General features: G+C 41.6%; 1 protein-coding gene across 1 annotated transcript in view; it reads left to right on the plus strand.

The window, feature by feature from the left end:
- WWC1 (WW and C2 domain containing 1) overlaps positions 1–24,004 on the plus strand; it is a 69,587-nt gene that overhangs the window by 29,023 nt on the left and 16,560 nt on the right. Inside the window, exons 2-11 of the mRNA XM_032196935.1 lie at positions 730–839; positions 6,073–6,276; positions 7,542–7,618; positions 8,540–8,619; positions 9,519–9,648; positions 10,222–10,368; positions 11,423–11,496; positions 16,705–16,947; positions 18,335–18,424; positions 20,673–21,211. Coding sequence (XP_032052826.1) covers positions 730–839; positions 6,073–6,276; positions 7,542–7,618; positions 8,540–8,619; positions 9,519–9,648; positions 10,222–10,368; positions 11,423–11,496; positions 16,705–16,947; positions 18,335–18,424; positions 20,673–21,211 — 1,694 coding nt within the window. The remainder of the gene's footprint in view (positions 1–729; positions 840–6,072; positions 6,277–7,541; positions 7,619–8,539; positions 8,620–9,518; positions 9,649–10,221; positions 10,369–11,422; positions 11,497–16,704; positions 16,948–18,334; positions 18,425–20,672; positions 21,212–24,004) is intronic.

The following is a 24,004-nucleotide window of genomic DNA, read 5'->3' on the forward strand; positions in this document are numbered from 1 at the left end:
TCGGTTGGTGCAGGCTGAACCTGGTGAGCTGCTGAGAGTCCCAGGGAGGAGAGGAGCACGGCCTCGGTAAGTGGCAGCTGCAGGATGCGCTCAAGGAGCTGGCTTTGTAGCCACACAAGCCTTCAGAGTGTTGCTGGACATGGTCTCTACTAGAAAAACTCATCAGAGCAATTCCATGAAAATACTTCCTCATTTGGACTGAGTGGATTGCACGTTTTTATGGCGCTGAGAAACCAGTCTGGTTTGCGATTAATGAAACGGAACGTATTGCCCTGCAGATGACTGGAGCTGCATGACAAGTGGTCCCACAGTCCTCATCGCTTGCTATTGATTGTGTCGCCTTAATTATTCATGCTATGCAAATTGCATTTCTCATGTTGTCTACATATTTTTGATACAGGATCTGCCTGCAAACAATCTTGTTCTTTCAGTGGAGAGACTAGGGTTGTTCCTGGCAAAGTTCTTAAAGTTCCTTTGTTGAACAAGTACTGGCTGAGTTACACCAGGCTTGGGAGCTCTGTCACAATGAATTCATCCTGCTGCAACTGTAGCTGAAGAAGGGGAAGAGTTTGCAGGGTATTATTCAATCAGAGCAAAAGCTTTAACATAGTTTCCAAGTTTCTCAGTGTTTTATAGGGACTCCCTTGTGCTACTTGTTTTCTGCTCTGTTGCTTGGAATGGACATGCAGGAGTGTTCTTTTATTAATCCTTTATTATTTTGCATTCCAGGTATACTAAACCACTCACCTTTGCAGACTGCATTAGCGATGAATTGCCATTAGGATGGGAAGAAGCTTATGATCCTCAGGTTGGAGTTTACTACATAGACCACAACACCAGTAAGTAACACGTTAGAGTGTTTTGCAGAGTGCTTGTTTTTTACCCATGTTAAAATGTACTGAACGCTAAATTGCTGAGCAGCATGTCTCGGAGCAGGTGCAGTTAAAATCCTGTCCTGCATCACAGGAGTTCATTCCTTCTCTCAAACAGGGATATGAGAACTTTTTGTCTGAAGTCATGTTGAAGCTGATACTGTGGGCACACCTCTCTAAGATTTGGCTCTGCTGAAGAGTCCGACTAGGCAGCAGTGATTTGGAGTTTGTTCTTAGCCTGGAATTTGTCCTTGTGGCAAGACCATCAGAAACAGTACAAAGGTCTTGTGTTGATTTCCCTGGCAGGGATAAGCTGAATGACTGCTTGCATGGTTAATAGAGCTCCCTGAGCTGCAAGAGTTCACATTCTCTTTACTACAGAGGAAACTCTCAATTAAGCTTGGGGTATCCTGAAAAAAGTAGGAAAAGTGTTAAATGTGTGGCATTTTTATGCTGTATGCTCAAACTAAGCCATTGCTTACTGCATTTGCTTGATAGAACAGAAGTGTTGTGCTTTACAAGCTCATTTGAACTATATGCAAGAAAATTCATAACTGGATATGTCAGTACAGATGTTGTTAGGAAATAAGTTGTGCTAGAGCAAATTCCCGGAAAAACAAGGCATAAACAAAATAAATCAGTGACTTTTCTCTGGAGAACCACAGTGATTGCAGTCCAGAAGTTCACAGCAGACGCATGTCCAGGTCCTTTCATAGCTAGCTTTTTGTAGCTAATGCAAAGAGGAAGAAATTCTGAAGGACAAAAGTACCTCGACAATTTAAAAATTGAAAAACAAAACTGCTTTTGTGACTTCGACTGAGAACTTTAGCAATTTTTTTCAGCAAGTTACAAGATTTTTAAACTGTAGCTATGGAAGTCAACTCTATATGTCTTAGTTATCTTCATATTGCTTCCCTGGCTTTCAGAGAGGCCACATTTGAACTAGCCTCAGATTGCATGTTCCCAGTTTTCCCAACTTCTGAGTATTAAAATGGGAGAATAAAAAAAGATTCTCAAAAAGCACTAACTGCCCTCTGCAATATGAAGATTGTGCCTGCAGATGTGCAGATGACACCAGTATTTGTATGTAGGTATTGTCTTCCCAATACCATAGTATTTACATACTTTTAAATACTTGTTGGACCTCTTGAGTGTCGCCGCTAGCAGAAGTTTCAGCACTTAGTTGGGACAAACAACATAAGACCTTAACTGTGCATTTGAGTTGACCCCTCTGTGAATGCATAAAGATCTGGTTTTAGGCCTGAGATGTGTGTGGTACAGGGCAGTTTTCCCTGGTCCATGCCACTCAAAAGCACCACAGGCTTCAAGGGAGTGCAGTTACTGTTTCAAACCATGCTGACACCTCCTTAACAGCAATTGCTTTTCAGGCTTATCTTCTGTAAGATGCCAGAGGCTACAATACTTCAGCTAGAATTTCAATTAAGAGGTTAAAAAGAAGAGAAACTAAATCATGACGCTATTTCTTAAGCCAGCTCTAACACAAATCATGATAAAGCAAACCATATCCACTTACCATCAGCTAATCAAGAGGCTCATCTTTGTGGTTCGTGTGAAGTGTTCTCTGGAGACTGTCCAAACCCACCTCCTCTCCAAGGTCTCCTGCAGATCCCTGTGCAGGAAGGAGCCGTCAGCAGAAGGGATGGAAGCACGTTGGTTCTTGCTGCAGATTTGAAGTATTTGAGCCTAGTTATCAGAAATGACAGACCTAAATTTCGGTCTAAGGCCAGGAGCCATTTAAAAACAAGTGAGATGGAGAATACTTCTAACCTTCTCTCTGAGGCAAAATAAATAAAATTAAATTGAATTAAGTACTGAGAACATTTCTAATACAGCATTCACGTGTAGCCCTGAGTGTCTCAGACTCTGGTGGAACCTCTTCGGAATGTGATTTGCCCCCAAGAAACCGTGATTTTCTTTCTAGGTGCTGATGCAGGCATGGTAAGGCTGCATTCTTCAGATATGAAGATTTATGACAAGCTCAGCAATTAAAAAAAAAAAAAAAAAAAGTACAGAACAACAAATGATGTAATAACCCGTAGCCCTTCCATCTGACTTAAGAATGTATTTTGCATTTCTTAGTAGCTGTGGGTGAGTTGAGAGCCCTTGGCCAACATTTTCCTAGATTATGATTGCATGTTTGAAAAGCAAAGCCTGATGCTGCAAAGGGGATGCAGTTAGTGATTACTAAGAAGGAAGAGGTGAATGCTTTGTTCCCCTTTAAGTAGTTTCAGAATGTGACTGATTCCATCCTGTCTGTGAGCTGGCTGCTGCCAAGCGTTTGCTTTGTAAGGTGGTGTGTGCATTTGGGGCAGTGTTTTCCCTTGGACTAGAGGTTTTTGAGGTGCCTCCCCTCACTGCACACAGGAGTGTGGTGGTGGGAAGGGTGGGCTGCCAGTGCCCTCCTCTAAGAGATATACAGGATCTGCAGGTAGAGCCGAACAGGAGATTTGGGAAACACCATTCCATCCCTCCTTGCTCTACCAATTGCCAAGAGTCAAGGGGGACCCAGAAGAATGAATTCCCAAATTTCTAGCAAGGGCGAAAAACGTCTGACAGTCTGTGGAAGTACTTCAGATCTTAGTGTGGACTTCCCTTACAGGAGAAGCTGACGACTTATTCCCCTCGCCATCTCCTCAGACACACTCAGCTTGTGGTCTGTGGGTCAGTGTGCGGCACATTTGCTCAGGGGTGAAGAACTCCCCCAGCCCTGGTTTTGTAGCGTTGATGCAAGGAGCTGTGGTGGATGAGCAGTACAGCATTTATTGCTCTGTGCTGTGCGTGCTTGTATCAGATAAGCTGCGCCATAGCCTGAATTAAATGCCAGGTAAGCTGCTGGATCTCTGAGAGACGAAGAAACATACTCTGGGGGGAACGGAGGTAAGACGGTTTTAATTGGAGCAGGTCTTTGAGAGTAAACATCTCCTTGGATTTGCTGTTGACACACACAATACTGAATTACTAGGATTATATTATATTACAATACCGAATTATTAAAACTTGTGTTTTTTCCGCACGAGTGTTTGGTCGTATGTTTAAAAACGTAGCAGCTGCTGGCTTTAAAAACTTCACTCAGTTGTCCTGAGTGTGTTTGTGTTACTGATTTTTCAAAAAGCTGTTTAAGGTTTTCTCTTGCATTGGTTTAATGTTACCTGGGCTGTGTCTCAGCTCCTGTAACAGAGGTGTTCAGGATGATGAAGCAGACTTTTTATAGTCTTCCTCCAGGTGGTTTATAACAGAGAGATGTCCCTGTAACAGCCTCCACTGCGTTTCTTGCAGTCACAGTACAAATGGGCTGCTAGCTGAAGGAAAAAATGGGAGCTTGAAGAAGCTACAGGTATCAGGAGCATCTCTCTAGAGAATTTGCAGCAGACTTCCCTCTCTGGCTCAACTGTGGAGTAAAGAGTTGCGTGCCTTGGGTGTAGATAGTGGTTATCTGAAAAATGGGATTTAGGGGGCAAGAATAGAGACGAGAGCCTGGGATTTTCAAACTTGGAGTTGATGTGCTGCTCTGTCTTGCTGAGTTTTCCTTTGTTCCCTGTAAGCAAGACCACGGTGTTTGTCTTGGGAGTGCACCAACTCCTACAACTGACACAAGTGGCTGTTTCTGCCCTTCCAGTTATTTTGGGACAGTTTTTCAGGGTTAACTTCAGTATTCACAGCAGCTGAAATCCTGTTTCTGCTAGCAGAATCTACAAAAGCCTGCTGCTGAAACAGTGCTGCGAGCTACACTGTTAGCATCTAAAAAGTTTTTTCTCTCATCATCTTACTTGTGCAGCTTTGTTCGGGTGTGCTGTGTAAGTTTAAGTGCCTGGTGTTCTTTTGGGTCTTGAGATACTGTTGAAACAAGTTATTGTTGGAGTCTCCTGTTAATTTTCTCCTCAGCATGATCACGGGCAGCTTGTGAAAATGTGGCTGAGTGTCCATCCCCTGGGTAAAATTATTTATTTCGACTTCGGCTCCTAGGATTGTTAGTGCCCTTTCCCAGATGCTGCATGTTGCAGTGTTCATCTTATTCCTGACTCAGAGAGCTGCTCTTACCTTCCTCCATGGCAGCTCTTCCTAAATATTTAAAGAGGCTCTTAAGATATGCAGATTAGATTCCTACTGATAGTTTCAAGCAGCTCCTTTTAGTAATTATTCATGATGTGGTGACGAGGCGTGCTTATTCAGGCATGGTAGTTTGGACAGTTCAGAGCACTTAGTCAACTGAACGTTGGAACCTGTTCCAAGCAAGAACATGAAATAACCGTGAAAGAGAAAAGTATTTTGGACTCCTCATCACAAAATAGACAAATACAAATCTGCATAATTAGCATTAGGACCATCTGCATGTTTGTACCCCTATGGCTTTTCCTTGATTAGCAACCCCCAAAGCCACGTTATCGGTTGTGTTGGGGTAACGGAGCTGAAGGTGATGTAGCTGCTCACGACTGCGTTGCCTACGTTACCAAAAAATATTTTCCTTTAACTCCGCCTCCTGTATTCTGCAGTGATTTACTGCTGAGTTTTCTTTCAGCGAGGGAAATGTTTACTCCCCTCCAGAGATGCTGTTTATATAATGCAATTGAAGGCACTTTCGCAGATGCGTTCTGTGATTTAGCAATTCTTTGTATTCACCTATGGACTCTGAATGAGTTAATTTTCTTCCCCTTGCTAATAACAGATGCTTTGCAGCCAAAGAGGACAGGCGGAGTTGTAATTGCTTTCACATTTTTGAATGCAGTCATGTGGCAATGAAGTTTTCTGAAAGTTGTTTTATCAGTGAAATAGCAGAGCTATTTTATTGAAATGTTATAAACCAGGTACAATAAAGATAAGCCTGATGCTCGGTGTCACTTTTCCAGTGCTTATGTGTGCATACACTTGTGGGGATGTTTTAAGAGGCAGAACCACATTGGCTTCAGCATCAGAGGAATTGGAGAGCTGTACATTGATTTGGGCATGTATTCTGTCCAACGAGTCAGAATATCAGAGCTCGGTGGAGTTCATTGTAGATCCATGATCACTTCCTAAGGAGGCAGGAAAAAAAAAAAAAAAGAGACGTGTCCTTATTCCACTTGTTAATGGGAGAAGGGGAACAGGGCAAATTCAAAATATTGTCATAAATGGTGGAGCTTCTCCAGGCAGTGATACAAGCCTGCGTTTTATTGATCTTTCCTCCTTTTATTTTCTCTTTAAGAAACTACACAGATAGAAGATCCTCGTGTGCAATGGCGACGGGAGCAGGAACATATGCTGAAAGACTATCTTGTCCTAGCCCAAGAGGCAATTGCCGCACAGAAGGAGATCTATCAAGTGAAACAGCAGAGGCTTGAATTGGCCCAGCAAGAATATCGGCAGCTTCATGATGTGTGGGAGCACAAACTGGGCTCTCAGACCAGCTGTGAGTATTATGAAGTGACTTTCTCAGTCATGATCCCTCTAGGACAGTAAAACGCTTGAAGCTGGTCCTCTGACAGAGCACCAGGGTATGTTATACCACATCAAATACTCTGCACATTTCATTTACTTTTAAGACAAAATGAGCAATCATTGTTTAACGCCTATTTTCTAAAGGTTAGCTGTTATGAACATTATTACTATTTTCCTCGGTCGCTGGAGTTGGTGTGCAGATTTTCAGCATGGGCTTCAAGAAATGTTTGGGGGAGGCAAGGGGAGGTTCTGTGTTGTGTTCCTGGATTCACCTGTCCAAAGTACAGAAACAAGGCAAGAAGGTTAATCCTGAGCAGCATTCCCAGACCTCTTGCCAGTGAAGATGTCCAGAGGAGAATGTATTTCCTGCAAGTCTTCCAGAAGTTTTTTATATAATCCTTAAAAACTGTAAACTTTGTTCTTGACAGCAACATCAAAGGGCTGACACACCTGCATAGCTGTCTTTTTACTCTTTCTGGGTTTTACCTGGTAGTAATGAACTCAAATGGCTCATTCTATGCCCGACATCAACAATTTAATAGTTCTGTCATCGAAGGGTTCTTAAAAATTTGAACAGGGTCCCATCCCTAATCTCTGAAGCAAGTAAGCAGTGCTCTAGTTAAGTACAGGTATAATAAAATAATATGTTATGAAGGCAAATTGCATTGGTGTGATGCTGTCTATCCGTTAAAAAAAGAAAAAGAAAAAAAGCAACCAAACAGAAATATTTTCCCGTGTTTTATAGGGCATAAACTGATGGCTGCAAGGATCAAAACAACTCCCTTGCCTACAGCTACCTCTAACAATATTGCACGTTGGGGAGCTTCTGTACCTTCTGAAGCATAAGAGTTTTAACTGCTGCTGAGAAAAGACTTCTGCTGTTAATGGGACATTGATTTAATACGATGTGACACATCGGATGATTGGTTTTGTCCTGAAGGCTTGCATCACGCTTTTTAGTTTCTTATTCTTTGCTTTGTTTCTAAACATTCAGTGGACTGTTTACACAATAACCAAGTCTAAAAAATAAAGTAAACCTTTATGCAGTGTTTTTCCTTCAGTTGTGCTAAATGCTTTTGGAGATGCAGGAGTGAGAAGAGGTCCTGGCAAATGGATAAAAAGCCCATGGCAGCTATGTGTGGAGGGAGTGATGGCAGGCCTTCATTCCTGGAGGGGCTGGTAGAGGAGATGGGGTGGGTGGTAAAGCTGCTAAATGCAGTGTTTGTTTTGCTCTAGTGCTGTCTGGCTCATCGTCAAGCTCCAAGTATGACCCGGAGATTCTCAAAGCAGAGATTGCTACTACAAAGTCAAGGGTAAGAAGTATGACTGGACTTTTACTTGTGGCAAGCAGTCCTCAGATATTTTCCAAGCTTCATGATAAATATTTAAGAGATGTCAAAGCAGTCAAAAGAGTTAATGTTGCCAATCTTTATTTGCGAGATAAAATAGCAGAACTCTCAAATGCTATGTCTTAGTTTGAAACAATTGTTTTCCTAATAGTCCTTAGACTCTTGAATGCTGATAGTATGTTTCGCTCCACAGTGGGATATTTAACTGTGTGCTGGCTCCCTGGTGCACTGCAGCACCAGGGAGCTGCGAGCTCTCTCCAGAGACTGGCAGCTGTTTTGTCGTGAGCTCAGTGCACGCTGCTAGCAGTGGCAGTGTGCGCTCTCATGCAGAGCTCACTTTGGGAAGAAGAAAGGACTGAAGTAAAGTAGGTCAGCCTGGCCTCTGCAGAGGAATATAAAGCAGCGAGCTGTAGGGTCAGTGGATTTACAATATGTATCATCATCCTGCTGTGTTACTCGTGCAGTGGGGCTGTTTAATTTGGTATGTTGGAGGATGGCTTGTATCACTGCAGTCTAACTCCAGTCCTCATACCTAACATTTTTTAATGACTGGAAGGATTTTAAACATCAGTGAGTAAGAGCAGCATGTGCTTTCATTGCTGTCCTTTGAATTTTTCTCATCTTTCCTGCTTATGAGGTTGGAACTTCCCTTGAGCCCCTGATTAAACGATGTGACATCAGAGTACTAGATAAATCTCTAGCCATTGATAATGTGCTGATGAAGATGCAGTCAGGGCTGGTAGCTGCTGTTGAGATGGAGTGAATATTTGGAAACTTTGTCTAGAGAGTACTGTCTACACTGAGTAAGTTCTGAATTGAATGGGTAGTTCTGTACCTAAATACTCGTGTAAAGTATTGCTCCAAAAATGTAACACCTTCCTACAGGTCAATAAACTCAAGAGAGAGGTAGCTCACATGAAGCAAGAACTCCAGTACAAAGAGCATGGATTTCAGACACTGAAGAAGTAAGTCTGTTCAGAAGATTTTATTGTCAGTGCAGAACATCTCTGCCTTGTAATGCTACCCCCTCTACATTTATCAATGGCTGCCTAAAGAGCATTAAGCTGAAATACATTGCTGCTGAGATCTTTGGGCACGTGCAAGTCAAAGCCATGGGGGTTAGTTTGCTCAAATGTTTGCCTGTACACAATTGGCTACATCAGAACTGACTTCATGGCGAAAAGATTTTGAACCAAGTTCTATCATTTAAATGGTATTCTGTTTTGCTCAGTATTGCCCAATACTGATGACACAATATACCCAGGGCCTTAATTATCAGAGTCCTTGTTTTAGGCCACTGAGGAAAAAAATAGGGTGGAAGGAACGGGAGAAAAAATGTTGGGTACTTAACTTTTGTATGGATATGCAACTGGCATGTTTTCAGTAATGTCACTGATAAATATCCTACCAATTTTTTGTGAGAACTTCAGTAAGTAGTCATTTGGGAAGAAGGAAGGATGAGGTGGCTTGTAATTAGGTTGTGCATGCAGATACGTTCATGTATGAGAGATCTGCCAGGTTTTCAAAATCTTTACTTAAACTAACAAGACATACGTGGCTAACTTGATGATCTCTGGGTTAGAAACAAGGTAATTAGCATCAGTCTGTCTAAACACTTTCTCTACCTTTCATCTTCTCCCTTCCCGAGGAGTCAAAACAATTGTACAGCTAAAATCAGAGTTTCTAAGTTTAATATTCTTCTAACAGAGAGAACAAAAAACCCCAGTCATCACTGCTTTTCTTTATTATACTTAGTGTGATTTCTTATCAATGAATGTCAAGATGTGTGCATCTAGGATGATATGATTAATTGCATTACATAAAGAATTTGGTTACTGTATGCTTTTTTTTAATTTCCATGCAGAATTGACATGAAAATGTCTGATACTCAAGGTGGCTACAAACTTGATGAGGCACAAGCCATTTTAAGTGAAATGAAAGCTCTCAAGAAGGCCATCACATCAGGGGAGAAAGAAAAGCAAGACCTCATTCAGGTATTGAAACAACATGACTATAGTATTTTGTCTCTATTCATATAAAGTTGAACTTGAGAAGTAATTTAAGTATTTCATTTTTCAAATATGTGATTTTTTACTAAAGTAGTTCCATATTGTGGTTGAACTGTAGCCTGTTTATTCATCAGTTTTGGAAATAATTAGAAAATATCATAACTAGCAGCAGTAAGCACTTGGTTAGAGATGGACATTTGTCTCTTGGTTTAATGGTCAAGGATGAACCAGTGTGACTGTCTGTTCTGCTGTCAAAGAGCAAATCTGCAGAAGCTGTGAAAAAACTGTCTCATTTTGTGTGCCTCCTCCTTCAGGCTCCAGCAGAGAAACTGTCTGCGTGTGGGCACGAGAGTGTGTTCATGCCTTGTGTGCTCAGACAGGCGGGCTGCTTCGTGCTGCGGGAGGCACAGACCAGCCGTGCCTGCCCTCACATTGGCAGGCTCTGAGGGCACACGTGGAACGGCTGGACCTTAATCATGTCCTTTTGGCTACAGCTGTGTAGCTGCTGAGGTATTTTGTGTGAAAGTGAGCTCATATGATGAATTTTTGTGGTTTCAGAGTTTAGCCAGGTTAAAAGACAGCTTCGTGAATGACAGAGGATCACAGTCAGACCTGTGGGCCAGCAGCGTGTCCTTAGAAAGCTCCAGCACTTCGTTACCAAGGCAGTACCTGGATGTCAGCTCCCAGACAGATGTTTCAGGAAACGTAAGTAAAGTGTGGGAAACCAATTGCATCTGGAAACATTCCTCTGAAACTAGAACAGCACTGCCTTCTAACAAGGTTTCAGGCGTGGGCAAGTATCTATGAAACGATACCATCTCCTGTTTTAAACTTGGGTGACCTTCATTTTTGTTTAATGCAAAAGTTAATGCATCTCTGAAATTAGCCTGCTGTTACCCCATGCTCTGTGTCTATCAGAGCGACCCAGGTGGGAACAAAAAGAAAGGAAGTTTTGCTTTGCATGTAGGTGTAGCTTTTTGAGATATGAATATTCCCATAGCTCTTTATAAAACTGTTGTGCTACTAGACCAGATACATTCAGCAGCTACATATGGGCTGAGCTCTAATGAGGCCTCTTCCCTTAAGAGTGCATTTTGCTTTCGGCTTGTGAATGTTAAGGAGTGAGAATGATGGCATATGTGCGGATATTTTGATGCCATTAAACATGTGTAGTGCTCCGTAAGTCTTCAGTCCCACTTGTGCAGCAAAATCATAATTGCCAGGCTTGTACCAGCCTCAGCAAGGAATTGAGCAGTGCTGTGGGTACCTCGCATGCCTCTCAGGACATCACAGAAGCCTCTCCTTTGAACCTTTACTTAAGTGTACCTGGCCATTTGCAATCAGGGCCATACATGTGATTAAAGATCTGCAGGTTTGGCCCTGATAGGATGTCGCTTGTCCTTAAGACTTGACAGCCAAAGTAAGATGTAACACAAACCAAAACATGATTGCAATCAGCAGTTAAGAAGAAATATTGCAAAACTACCTGCGTGTGCATGAAAATGAAAGCCTGACGTACATGTGGTAGGTTCTCCTGTATGGTGAGCATGGCCAAAGAGCTTCTGAATCCTGTGAATTTTTAAGCATTTGAAACAATCATGAAAAAATTAATCAAGGGAAATATTTCCCATTATGTGACTGGTTTAACTAGGTAAAGTAGTTTGTCAAGAGCAAGTGTAACTTGTAACACCATCAGTTTCAAGAAGGAATGTCAAAATAGGAGTAGTTACTAAGTTGCTGACTTCATATTTTGTCTCAGTTTATTACCAGCAGCAATAACCAGTTGGCTGAGAAAGTGAGATTACGCCTTCGATATGAAGAAGCAAAAAGAAGGTAATTCTTTGGTCTGTTTTACCTTTTGGCTGTCATACAGCTTATTCTGAAGATGTAACTCAGATTGAAATCCAGAGCTACTGCTACATGAACATGCTAATTTCTGAGGTAGTGAAGCAACAAGCTTTCTGGGCCAACGTTATCATCTAAGAAATAAATAACCATCCTAGAAATTGCTAAGAAGTGACTAACACATCAAGAACTCAATCTAGCCACACCTGCAGGAACATAAGTGCTTTTCCTGCCTGTTGCCAATGCTTCCCCATTCCAAATAAGAAGACTGTACTGAAAGGCATGTCCTTACCTTACTCTAAATGCAGTAAATGTTTGCACGGCTTCAAGTCAGATAAGGAGAAATGTATATTGTGTTAACACCTAGCATACTGAGACACGGTCAAAAGGCTGCAGTTTTAGTGCCTGTCTGTTTACCTGTAAGAGTGTAAGCTTTTACATTTGCCCTCTGATATGAGATAAATGAAGAATAAATTCTTTAAAAAATCACATCTATTTAGAAAACTTTTGCTTAAATTAGATTGGGAGATATATTTTTAATAGATAATCACTAACTCACTTGTTGAGGAGGTCCCTATATTTGTATGGATTGATACTACAGTTAAATGAAAAACCATGAAGCAATGTTCTTTCCGTGTACTTTGGTGGCCCTAGTCCTTGTTCAGAGGTGTGGCCATCAGTGGTGGTGATTTTGTTTTTAACTATTCTAAAGGGACTTGCCTATTCCAGAAAAGCAAACTTCAGGTGTATGGTACAATCTGTACCTGGAATGCATGCAAGGAAGAAAGGATTGTCTCTGGTTGGAAATAAGGCTTTAGGCTGTGGTTACTTGGTGTTCTCATTTGAGTATACTGGTATGGTCAGCAGGCCATGTTTTTCTGTGGCATAAATTTTTATCAGCATCTGTGGCAATTGTCACAGCTACACGCAAAGAATGTGTGTGCCCAGCTACTTTTGACAGGAGCTTGCACATTTCTAGGTAGAGAAAGTTTATCAGAACTGTCTTGGCAATCCAAGATTAACAGCTACAGCAATATTTAGATTTTTTTTTTTTCTTAAAAAGTATATTTGTTGTTAATCCCTTAGATGCAGTGGTTAATGTTTCAGTGTTAAAATTGTTCTGTTAAGTTTTGCTCAGGGCTGCAATTTAATTTACCCTGACTTTACATTTTCAGTTTGAGATGAAGCACTCTTACTTTAGCCTGTATCTTTTCCAAGGGGCAAGCAAATAAAGATAAACCTGAAGAGAAAATATATACTCTTAAAAAAAAAAAAAAAAAAAAAAAAAGAGAGAGACAGAACTTTATAAAGGCAAGCTAATACTTCATTTGAAGTGACGAAATGCATACAACACAGTCTTGCAGTTAAGATTTTATACCTCATGTCAGTCTTAAATAATTTATGGATTTTCTCATAGTTTAAAAAACATTGAGAAAAGGTGGATCTGAATGGGCATGAATAATTGATAATGAAATGAAAAGATCTCCAGCTATCAGAGAGCTGTGGTTTTGGCATAGCCTTCAGTAGGAGCTGCAGAAACAAATACATTAACTGGATTTAAGCTGGAACAATGCTATGGATTTGGTGACTCACAAGGAACCTTATGTTGCTGTGAAAATTCCTCCTGGTGTTGTGTGTTAGAAGTGTTTTCTGTCCTCACAGTGGAATATTAAAATGCTCCAAGAACAATAGGTAAGTGAGTACTTTGCTCATGCACGTATTATAGAGTCAAATGGTAGGGATGCATCTGTCCTATTAGCTCAGTGTTGTCAGGAAAGGTAAAACTCGAGACTTCGAAATCAAGGTGATTTCCTATCAGGTAGATTTACAAGGAATGTGAACTACATTTTTACAAAGACTACTAGTTTTACAAAGAATGATGATTTTGGAAGTGAACAGTAGCAGACACAGTTACATTACTGTTGTGGGCCGGACTAAAGCCACCAGTGTAGGTAAATATCTTGTGGAACTTTTTCAGGTCAGACCTAGGTGGCAGTTTCATGTGTTCCCTCATCTAACAGTAAGTCTTTTTGTTTTATGTCTCAGTGAAACAATAGGAGCCCTAGAGTAGAGTTCTTTCATGTCAAATCTATACAAAAAGAACAGAGGATGACTGCAGTGACAAATTTTAGGTTAATTGGTTTGGAAACTGATGATAGGTATCTTGTCAAAAGAGATGGCACTGCTGCGTCTCTACAAGGAGAGCACTACTGCAGCAGAGCCTGAAGCATGAATGTTGTCTGCTGCAACTAAGTGTGCTGTACAACTTCAGACAAAGTAGTAACTCAGTTGTGTAGCAGCTGTGCTCCATGCTCTGCTTTACTTCCTTCAGCAGCTGATCTTTCAGCTGGGATTTTGTATGACTGGATAACTCTGGGCTTTTAAAGGTAGGCTTCAGAGTCTTCTGAGCTGGAATATTTTAGTGCCACTTAGCAGCTGTGGAACAATGGTGGGTATTTGGTAAGTTGTTAGGGAACACCTTCCTTTTTGATTTTTCTGACAAACAGGCTGATCTGTCAGTATCACCCACTGGTGACTGCTTGTGGAGGTAGATACTGAAATACGCTTCCCTGGAGGTGCATATACTCTGCATTAGCTCCAAAAAGACTAAAAGTTTTTACAAGTTCGCCTATATCACAAAAAATAACAGCTTTTCCAACTGGGGGGGGTGGGGGGAGGGGGAAGACAGTAAGTCATATAATTGCCTTTTCTAGTTAAAAATACAGTTAAATAAAACTTAAGCTTCCTGTTCCAATTTTTGTTTGGTCTTGCAAGCTAGTAGTCATTCAGGAAGGGTCTGTGTGACTTGAGCCCAGTATTGCTGATGGTTTTTGCAATGCAAACCTAGCATGGCACTTCAGTGATGTGGCTTAAACTCAGTTGGTGAATGCTGAAGGGTGGATTTTTCAGCCATGTCAGTCTGCAAACCATTTCTGTTGTAGTGATATCGTTTCATTGGACTGGGAGAAACAGAATATGTAAACCTACTTTTAACTGAAAAGGGGAAAAATAATGATCATTTACAGAGCAAGGCAAAAGCTGGAGTTGCTTTAAAAAAAGCTATTAGACTTGGAAATACATAGAGAAAAAAATTCCATTGGAAAAGCCATATCCATGCAAATGTATGCCAGAAGTGATCAGATTAATGCCAACCAATCCTCTTAAACTCATAGCCCTTCAAAATACACAGAGGAATTCTTGGATTTTGAATTAATGCCATTGTTAATTCTTTGTTGGAGCACAGTGTTGCACTTGATCAGGCACTCAGAAACAAAATAGCACAGAAGAAAACCTAAAAATAGTTGAGTTGAATATCTAACAATTATGGGGAGCTAGAATTAAAGTAAGCAACCTGCTGTGAGGAATCAGTTTACAGAAGAAATGAGGCTCGTCTTCAAACAGGTGATCTAGTCTGCGTCCTGTGGTGGAGGAGGCCAGTCGGTGTGCGTAAGCCTCATGTTGTACCTCTGTTTCGCAGGCTGTCTTGGGGCTTCAGTTATTCTTGGCATGTGGAGCTTGGAAGACAAAGATTTATTCTTCAAGGCCATTCAGCAATTGTGTGGCTGCTGCTACCCAGATCTGTGTTTTATTTCTGTAGTCACTTCGCAATGGGTTGGTTGGGTAGTGGACACCGTCCTTTGCACTTCTGTAGCATAAACCAGGTCCTGGAAGAATCCAGATTAGTAGCCACAACTCTTCATTGTGCACAACTGAAGTCTGGTAACTCCGTCAGATCCCCAAAACCCTTTTTAAAAGGGGGGGTGACCGCTGGGCTTTGATTTCACATACAGCAAATTACTTTGTTTTCTCATGTGTTTACTAAAACCTGAATGAGACGAGTAGTTGATCACATGAAGGGGTGTGCATGCCTCAACTGTCTGGTGTTCAGTCAGGTGAATTATTTCCTACAAGACACCTTGCCTTTCTCATTGTTTGAATTCTAGGCTTTCATAATTCCTCCTTCCCAGCCCACTCAGCCTTCTCCATTCCATGTTCCCCACTTCTAAATGTGCAAGTTCCAGAAATGCAAGTCAATTGCAACTCTTACTCAGCTCTATTTTTACTGTTTCTCACTGAACTCCAGTAATTATCCCTGCAGGTCATGAAGAGTTGTAGGTCAACGATTATTACTAAGGAGACAGCTTCCCCTGGGCTGACCGACATTTCTGCCCTCACTTCTGTACTGTGACCCACCACAGGTTTTTGGCTCGCCTCTCTATGTTGTAATATGAAGCAGATCATTTTTGGAGCTGACACAGCAGCTCCAACACTTGGGAAATAGGAAATGGGCGGATAGGTGGTGTGAGCAGCCTCCTTCACAGCCACAGGCTGTGTTATCCTCTTCTGTCTGTCAGAGCTCTTGTGAAGTGCTAGGTCTGTATTGCTGTTGACTTCTTTGTAATCTTCCTGCTTGAGGTAATGTGGTATGGTGCTGAAGGATTAGTGATGCTACCTTTAAAGTGCAGTCCAGGATGATACCTCAAATCAACATAGACTTGACATTCATGCAAACAAGTGACTCTGGATTTAGGTAGGATTGTAATCCCTCTAACTTCTCATGTCCTCAGGTCCCTGCTGTGCCAGAAGTAACCTAACTCTTTAATACGTCCAGAAAGCTCAGCCTATGGTTGGATTCTTCTAGTAGTGGCATGCATGTGGTGAACTTCCTCATTGTAAAGACAGAATTAGTTTCTGATTTTTTGAGTAACCAGTGGTCTTTCTCAGCTTATCTGAATTCTGTGCAGGGAGTGTAAAATTCTCTTCCATAAACCTGATGATTAAAGATCAGATACATACCACGTGATACTCTCCACAATTAGTAGTATGAGGTCATTAAGGCATATGAAACATCTCTTTAGTGTGTCTGACAGAAATGTTGGATCTAAAAAAAAAAATCTGTTTTGCTATTCCTTGACTGCTAGAAACTGCAGGTTAACTAGGGACTTGGCTTTCCATTGGCAGCAAACCTGAGTTAAAATCCCATTTTTGCATGTCAGCCTCCTGGCAGTGCCATGCTTGACTGTGCCCTCATAAAGATGACATAAAGGGTGAGATTAGTTGTCCTTGAGCTGAAGATTCTTCTTCAGGGCTGTGGAAGGTGTGGTTGGTCATGGTACATCTTCATGTGTATGTTGAGCAGTAGCTAGGACACTCCTCGTGAAATAACTGCTTGCCTTTTTTTCCTTCTTGCTGCAGAATAGCAAACCTGAAAATACAACTGGCTAAGCTTGACAGTGAGGCCTGGCCTGGAGTGCTGGATTCTGAGCGGGATCGTCTAATATTAATTAATGAGAAGGAGGAGCTCTTGAAAGAAATGCGATTTATTAGCCCCAGGAAATGGACTCGAGGAGAGGTGGAGAGATTGGAGACAGAGAGAAGACGCTTAGAGGAAGACCTTCAAGCTGCTAGAGACACTCAAAGCAAAGCACTAACTGAGAGGTAGGTTACTGGGTGTAGGACTGAGCTTTCATCATTGGGCAAGCAGCAGCATCTCTTGCTTGAACGCTAATAGCAGTGCACTCTGACTTCTGTGAGGCTGGTTCTGTAACCATCTCTCAAAAGAAACTGACTTCAGTCAGAAAGCCCCAGGAGGGGAAGGGTTGTTGGGGCAAATGGATCCTGTATGAAAATAAGAAATGCTCAAAATAGCTCAGGTTACTATGCTGTTCCTCTATTCAGTCAGCTCCTCACAGCAGCTTCTATGGTTGCTTTGCAGTCTGGAGCTTGGTAAATGTTAACAGATGGAATTTAAAAAAAAAATGTTGTTTGTTCTAAGCGTCCTTGTTTGTGACTCCTGTAGGAACTGATATTTGACAGGCCTGTGGGTGTTGCGTGGACTATCCTGTAAATCTGAACTAGCTGAAAGAAATGCAACTATTCTCCCTAATTTTGCTTATTGCAGTAGGAGGTCTCCTGGGAACATACACTGAGGTTGAATACTGTATTGGGCATTGTCTGCTGCTGCTTTACAATCTGTGTGTGTTAATGTTGGTGGCTATGGCAATGCTACTTTTAGCTGGAGGCTCTTCAATTTATGTGGGATAAGTGTGTTGCATTTGTTTTCTGTGTCTCTGTATTCATTTATTCTACGTGCTCAGTATCCAAACTACATGTTTCCTATGTGGATTTTTCATGGTTTTATCATACTGGAAAAATTCTAGGTGTCTCAGAAGTCTCAACTACAAGATTTTTACCAGCCTGAAAAATTATGCTTCAAAAAATATTTTTTTACATTGCTGTATGATGAACACTATCATTTGATTTTTAGGAATATGGTCTTGTACAAGTGTACCCAAGAAACAGGTTGTTTCTGTGGAAGGATTTCTTGCCTGAAGGCCTAGTTAGAGAGCCAGCACCTAACTGCACATGTTTTGTCTTAAACCAGCCCAGGTGTGAAATAAAACTGAGATGTTGTTGAAGTCCTTCAATTCACATAAAGCCATAATGAGATGGTTATAAACTAAATCATACAAACCTTAGTCATTTATGGACCTCACTGTAAGCAAACGAGCAGTTACGCCTTTATTAGCAGAGTAAATACAAAAACACAGTAGTACACATCAAGCAGCATCTTCTAGTGAGGCCTGATCCTGGAAACATCAACCTCCATAGCAGTACCCGTAATTCTCTTTCTTTGTTGTGAATGTTTTCGGGATTGAGTTACACGTCTCGGTAAACGCCTGTGCATCTTGTCTGAATTCTGTTCCACTTTGTACTGTGTTCTCATTGACTTTAGTAGGGTTTCATGGAAGGAATAGTACTTGTCTATGCTCTTCATTTTAAGTTGTAAATGGTACTTCAGATCTCTTCTTTTCTTTCCTCTTAGATTGAAGTTGAATAGCAAAAGAAATCAGCTAGTCCAAGAACTGGAAGAAACAACGCGGTTAGTTGCAATGTTACACACCCAGCTGAAAAGGTACATGACCTCCTACAAAGTTATGGGCTCTTTAACTGCACGTAACGTAACTGCCATTGCTCTAACAGCTTCATCTCCCAGATGACTGATGTAAAAGGCCTTTTGTTTATAGTAGTCACCTAAGATCCCCAGGTAGTTAGTAGAAAGGGAAACCTTGAGGGTAATATGTCCCACCCCATTTAGATAGGTTGTTTAGAATGGGATAAGGAACTTTGTGCCTCTGACAACAGAATGAGTTTCAGCAATCCCTTTTGTTTTGGACATGTAACAGTTCAGTGGCTAAGGTGTGATATTTTGTTTTCTGAATGTTTGAAGTACTGTCGTATTTTATTAATAAAGTATGTTAAAGACAGCTTAGTACTCATATAGCAAATGAAATGAATCTTAGTAATACGTGTTAATATGTCACAATATTTCTCGGAATTAATTCTGAGTATACTGTTGCTTGCCTTGTAGACGATGTATTGTGATATCCGTGAACCTTTTGTGATTCACGTGGTATTTAGAAATATTTCTGTAGTCATAACGTGGTCTGATTATTCAGGCTGTAGTTTTTGGAAGAGCACAGAGTTGCTGTTTTTAAAGATGAATACCTAACTGTAAACACGATCGCCAAACTTTCTTCAGCTGCAGCCATATCTTCAGCCTTTAGATTAGGAAGTATTTGGTGTGGTTTTTGTTTGGTTGAGGTTTTTCCTATCTGTACTGAACTTATTTTGTTTATAGCTTCTGTTCCACTTGGACTGTTTCGTTTTATGAAGATGATACCGAAAAGATTGGGAAAAAAATCATAGTGCAAGACTGATATGTAAATAAGCCACCATGGAGAACAGCTATCTGTGATGTTCTTGTGCAGTAGAACTGCATCATACTTTGGTGTCTTCTAGCTGATCAGGGATCTTCTGAGGTGACCGAGAAGCATGTGAAACTAATTTTTTTTCCTAACTATGTGCCCAGCATTCTTGGCATGCACCTTCATAAAATAAGCCTTTGCTATTAACCCCATAATGCCAAATGTCTGCCATTCAAAGTTATGCACAAAATGAAGTTGAGCCCAGTTGGTTGGGGAAAAGGTTATGTTAGAAACAAAACAACAACAAAACCCACCCTTTCAGTAGTGAAGCATTCAAGAGTTTTATGTTTTTGGTCCTGGACAGATTTATGTATATTGCCAAGATGCAAAAATGTTCGTGTTTCAATTGTCACGTTTCACCCAAAGCTTTTTTTTTTTTTAACAAATGTGATGTGCTACACATCTGTCATACAAATGAAGGCATTTTGTGCCAAAATTGTACTTAATTCTTTTAAGGCCGTAGGCATAATTTTTTATAAAGCTTCTAGCTTTTTCCTATAAATAATGTATTATTAGGCTTATTAACATCCTCACTATTTTTCAGTGAGTCAACTTAAACCACTTGTACATAAGCAGAATTGTTTTAATAGCTAATCTATACATGAAGTGAGCATTAAGGATCTTTAACCAGTCAATGAGCAAAATATTTAATATCTGGAGCAATAGATTTGGTTTGAATGGAATTTCTAAGGATGATATATGTAGTCAGTGCTAGAGGACTAAGCACTTGCTTAAAACTAATTTCACTGTCAGATCTGTAAACCAGATCTCTAGGGATAAATAATTTGTGAGAACTGATTTCATAGTCCAGCCCAAACTTGTTCCCTTGTTCTTGTGGCTCTAAATGCCAAGAAGCCACCTCCTCACATGGGCAAATCCTCCGAATTTTCTTGTAACTGCTGTCTGTTGTGAAGGCTAGTTCCAAGCAGTTGTGATATTACCCTTTTGAGTTGGGGTCTGAGATATAGATAAATACAAGCTTTCTTCTGTACAGAGTTGCAGTAACTCGATCTACTTGCATGAACCTCCCTGTTTTTTTGTGGTCTGCTTTGAGATTAACGGCAGCCACTGATTTTTCCAGACGGAAGTGGGAGGAGAATGTTGTCACTAATTTTTGATTGCTTTAAAACTGTTTAAGTGTTGCTTTTGCTAAACAAAGGTTCTTGGGAGATTGATAATGGTGAGCTGAAAAATGTGGATAAACTCTATTTTTATTAAAAAGTGGCCTAACTCTTCCACTGGATAGAATGTGAGTCTGGACTGTTATGGGGACTAACACACATAGCCTGAGCTGACAAAGCACAATGTACTGTGTGGGCTTGGAGACTTGGTGATACTGCAGTGTCTTAAATATTAAGAGAGAGGTGTAACTGTTTTTTGACTTGTCTCCTTCAGTCTCTCCACCAGCATGCTTTCCCTCTCCTCAAGTAGCAGCCCTGGTTCCCTTGCATCTAGCAGAGGATCTCTTGCGACTTCCAGCCAGGATTCATCCACTTCTGCCAGTTTCACTGACCTCTACTATGAGCACCTGGAGCAGTTGGAGCAACTGGACTCAGACTATCAAAACAAGATTGATTTGCTCTTGGAAGGAGCCACTGGATTTAGGCCATCGGGCTGTATCACCACTATTCATGAAAATGAAGTAGCAAAAACTCACAAAGCAGATGCCACCAGCCGCATACAGGCTCTGAGGTCGTTGTCTGGTACTCCAAAATCCATGACATCACTATCTCCAAGGTCATCCCTCTCCTCTCCATCTCCACCTTGCTCTCCGCTGGTGATAGACCCACTCCTTACGGGCGATGCCTTTTCAAGCCATATGGATTTTGATGATACAGAGATAAGTACAAACCTTTCAGAACTCACCCTACACAGTGGGAGTGGCAACTGTAGACTGGAAGAGCCTAGAGCAGGAGATAAACATCTAGGTCAAGGTATGATACCAAAATATTTGCATGTACAATTTATTTTTAATATAGCTTATAAAGCATTAAGAAGCAAGTATTGCTAAAGCTGACTCATTTTGGTATGTGTTATAAAGTATATTCAATTGTACATCCTACCCCACCTGGGAGGAAGGGTTGGTGTTTTAACTTGCACACAAAGTACTGCTGCTCTGATGAGTTATTCAGGAGACCATGTTGTTTTTGGTGTACTTGTGTACGCAATTTACAGGGTTTTCATGTGAAAATATAAGTGGTTGTAGTGGGAAGTGTGTATTAATTAGGCACTTAACTACTCAGAATGTCGTGTGATGTCTTAGGTCTGCAGTTGAGATGCACGTAATGCCATATTGACAGAAACTTTTGGGCCAAGGCTCTGAGCAAGACCGTGAAAACCATTCAGCTTAACAGTTACCAAAAGCGAATAAAAATCCTTCCTTGCCACCTCAGCATACATGACATCTCGCTCCGGTTCCCAGTAAATCAGTGGCAATGAATTCATTAACTTCAGATGAGCAGACATGTCAAGGCTGTGTTGAATTTCTGCTGGTTTGAGGGGGATGGTCTCTTAGCAACAAAAGCGTGTTTAGATTGTAAGCGAGTTAAAATAAGACATTTAGAGTGGATGTTCTGATGCATGCATATGGCTTATTGGTGGGTGGGAAATGTTTACCCAGTTTTAGTGTGATGGCCCTGCTGAAGTGGATGGAAAGCAGGAGAAGGCAGGTGGTGCCATCGTGCCAGGGCCCATCAGAAGCCTGTGTGACTGTGGTTAGGTTAAACCCAACGGAGGCGATTGAAATGGCTCGAGTTGTAACTAGTGAAGGAGTGGGGAACGTGAACTTGCATGCTGCAGAAGTATGAGGTGGCAGTTCAGTTTTTTCATTTTTTCAGGGGGTTATAAAATAGTCCATGTGAATAAAGGAAATTAGCACCATGTTATCACTCCCTTCTGCAAGGGCTGTTAAAAAAGCTGATGCTATTTAAACTACAATAAAAGACACGACTGCAGAGCTTCCCCCTTAAGTTACCATTTTCCTACAAGCAAGAGATACTACAGCTATGAGCAGGAAACAGTAATCATTCCTATTAGAACTGGATGCTGATTAGTTTTAACCTTTTTAGCTCTTCAAGATTTGTCAAGGCTGTTAGAGTGAAAGCTAAGGTGTTAAGCAGATTAAGTGATTATTACTGTTACCCAGTCAGCAGACAAAATAATCACCATAAGTGGTTTATTTCAGGGCAATAATGAGATGAGATTTTACTTCTCAGGCATTTTGTACGAAGCTCAGCGGTGTAACACCCGAAATGAGGTGGCTGGATCTGGTGTGGTTAGTCATTGGCCTCATGGCAAAAGCATGCTCACGTGCTCTTGTAAGTAGAGCTGAACAGTATCGATCTGAAGGACTTACTTTTTGTTTAAAAATAAAATAAATAACTGCTACTTCTGAGGCTAAAGTAAGGTTTACCCTCTTACTTGAGTGATATAGGTGAAGCTACTAACAAAATCAGGAGTCTGGTGATATCAGATATCCTTTGAGGAAATGGCACAGATATTAGGACAGTCCACAGCCTGTATTTTCAAGTCCATGTCATGGTGTATCAGTGCGAGTCCATAGAAGGGAAGTGGCAGGAAAGGAAATCTTGAAATTCTTCATATGAATTAAAAAAAAATAAAAATAAAAAAAATGGTGGAACAACATAGCAAGAATTACCACCCTGCTTGGGAACATAGAATAGAGCTGAATCAGTTCAGAACGCTTCCATAAACTTGCTTTTGTAGTATGACAATCGTTTAGAGACGTAAGGCTTAATGCAGGAAACACACATTTTTGCATTTATTAGACACACAAAATAGTTCCAGGTTTAGTGTGTATGTGTAAGCCTTGCAGTGCTGAGCTTCAAGTCCCTTGCAAAAAATGCAAGGAGGAATAAAGATGGGTGCGTGTTGAGTCATTTTTGGGGAACCCATTAATCTTTTTTCAGGTTACTCTTTGACATTGTGATGTGTATATCCCCATGGTATTTCTGCTGTTCTGTGCATCCCTGGTATTCCCAGTTTTTGGCTGGGGTGAGGATGTGTCAAAACACTGCCAGCAGCTTTCTCAGCGTGTCTGGCCGAACCAGAAGCAGCAGGTTCCAGTTGTCCTCTGGAGCCTTTTCCTGCAGGGTTTCCCATATCTCAGAGCTGAGGGCTGGAGCTGAGCCTCCACAGAACGAAGCTCTCTGCTTCTGTGATGCCCAGCAGACATCTCCATACCCATCAGCTTCCTTCTGCTGTTCGTTACCATTTCAGCACCTGCATAAAACAGCCGGCCCTTCCGCTGCGAGGCTTCCTGCTCTGCTTCTGGTGCCTCCAGGGGTGTCACCAGTACGGCCTGGGCAGAGCAGGCGGATCGGTGCCTGCAGGCCGTGCTTTCCCCTCCCCAGCAGCTCTCCCCCTTCTCCCTTGAAGACGTGTCCTGCCCGTGCCCACCCCTGAGCTCCCAGCCCGTGGAAGCTGACAGGGCCGGGCTGGGGGCGTTGGGCAGGGAGCGGGCCTGTGCTGGGGGCTCCCGCTGCCCGGGCCAAGTTGTCACTGCAAAGGTAACAGGAAACAGCCAGGAACGAAAAGGGAGCCCTCTGGTAGCCTTACACTTAGCTCCTTTAATTGCAAAGCTGTTAAGGAAGAAAGAGGCTGGAAAAGGAGTGATGGTATCTCCGTTACAGATGTGAAGCTTGTCCAAGGAGCCGCAGCCTAAACCGGGGAGCTGAGAGGATTCATTTGCTCCCCGTGGCCACAAG

Source organism: Aythya fuligula, chromosome 14, assembly GCF_009819795.1.
Source record: "Aythya fuligula isolate bAytFul2 chromosome 14, bAytFul2.pri, whole genome shotgun sequence".
Taxonomy (NCBI): domain Eukaryota; kingdom Metazoa; phylum Chordata; class Aves; order Anseriformes; family Anatidae; genus Aythya; species Aythya fuligula.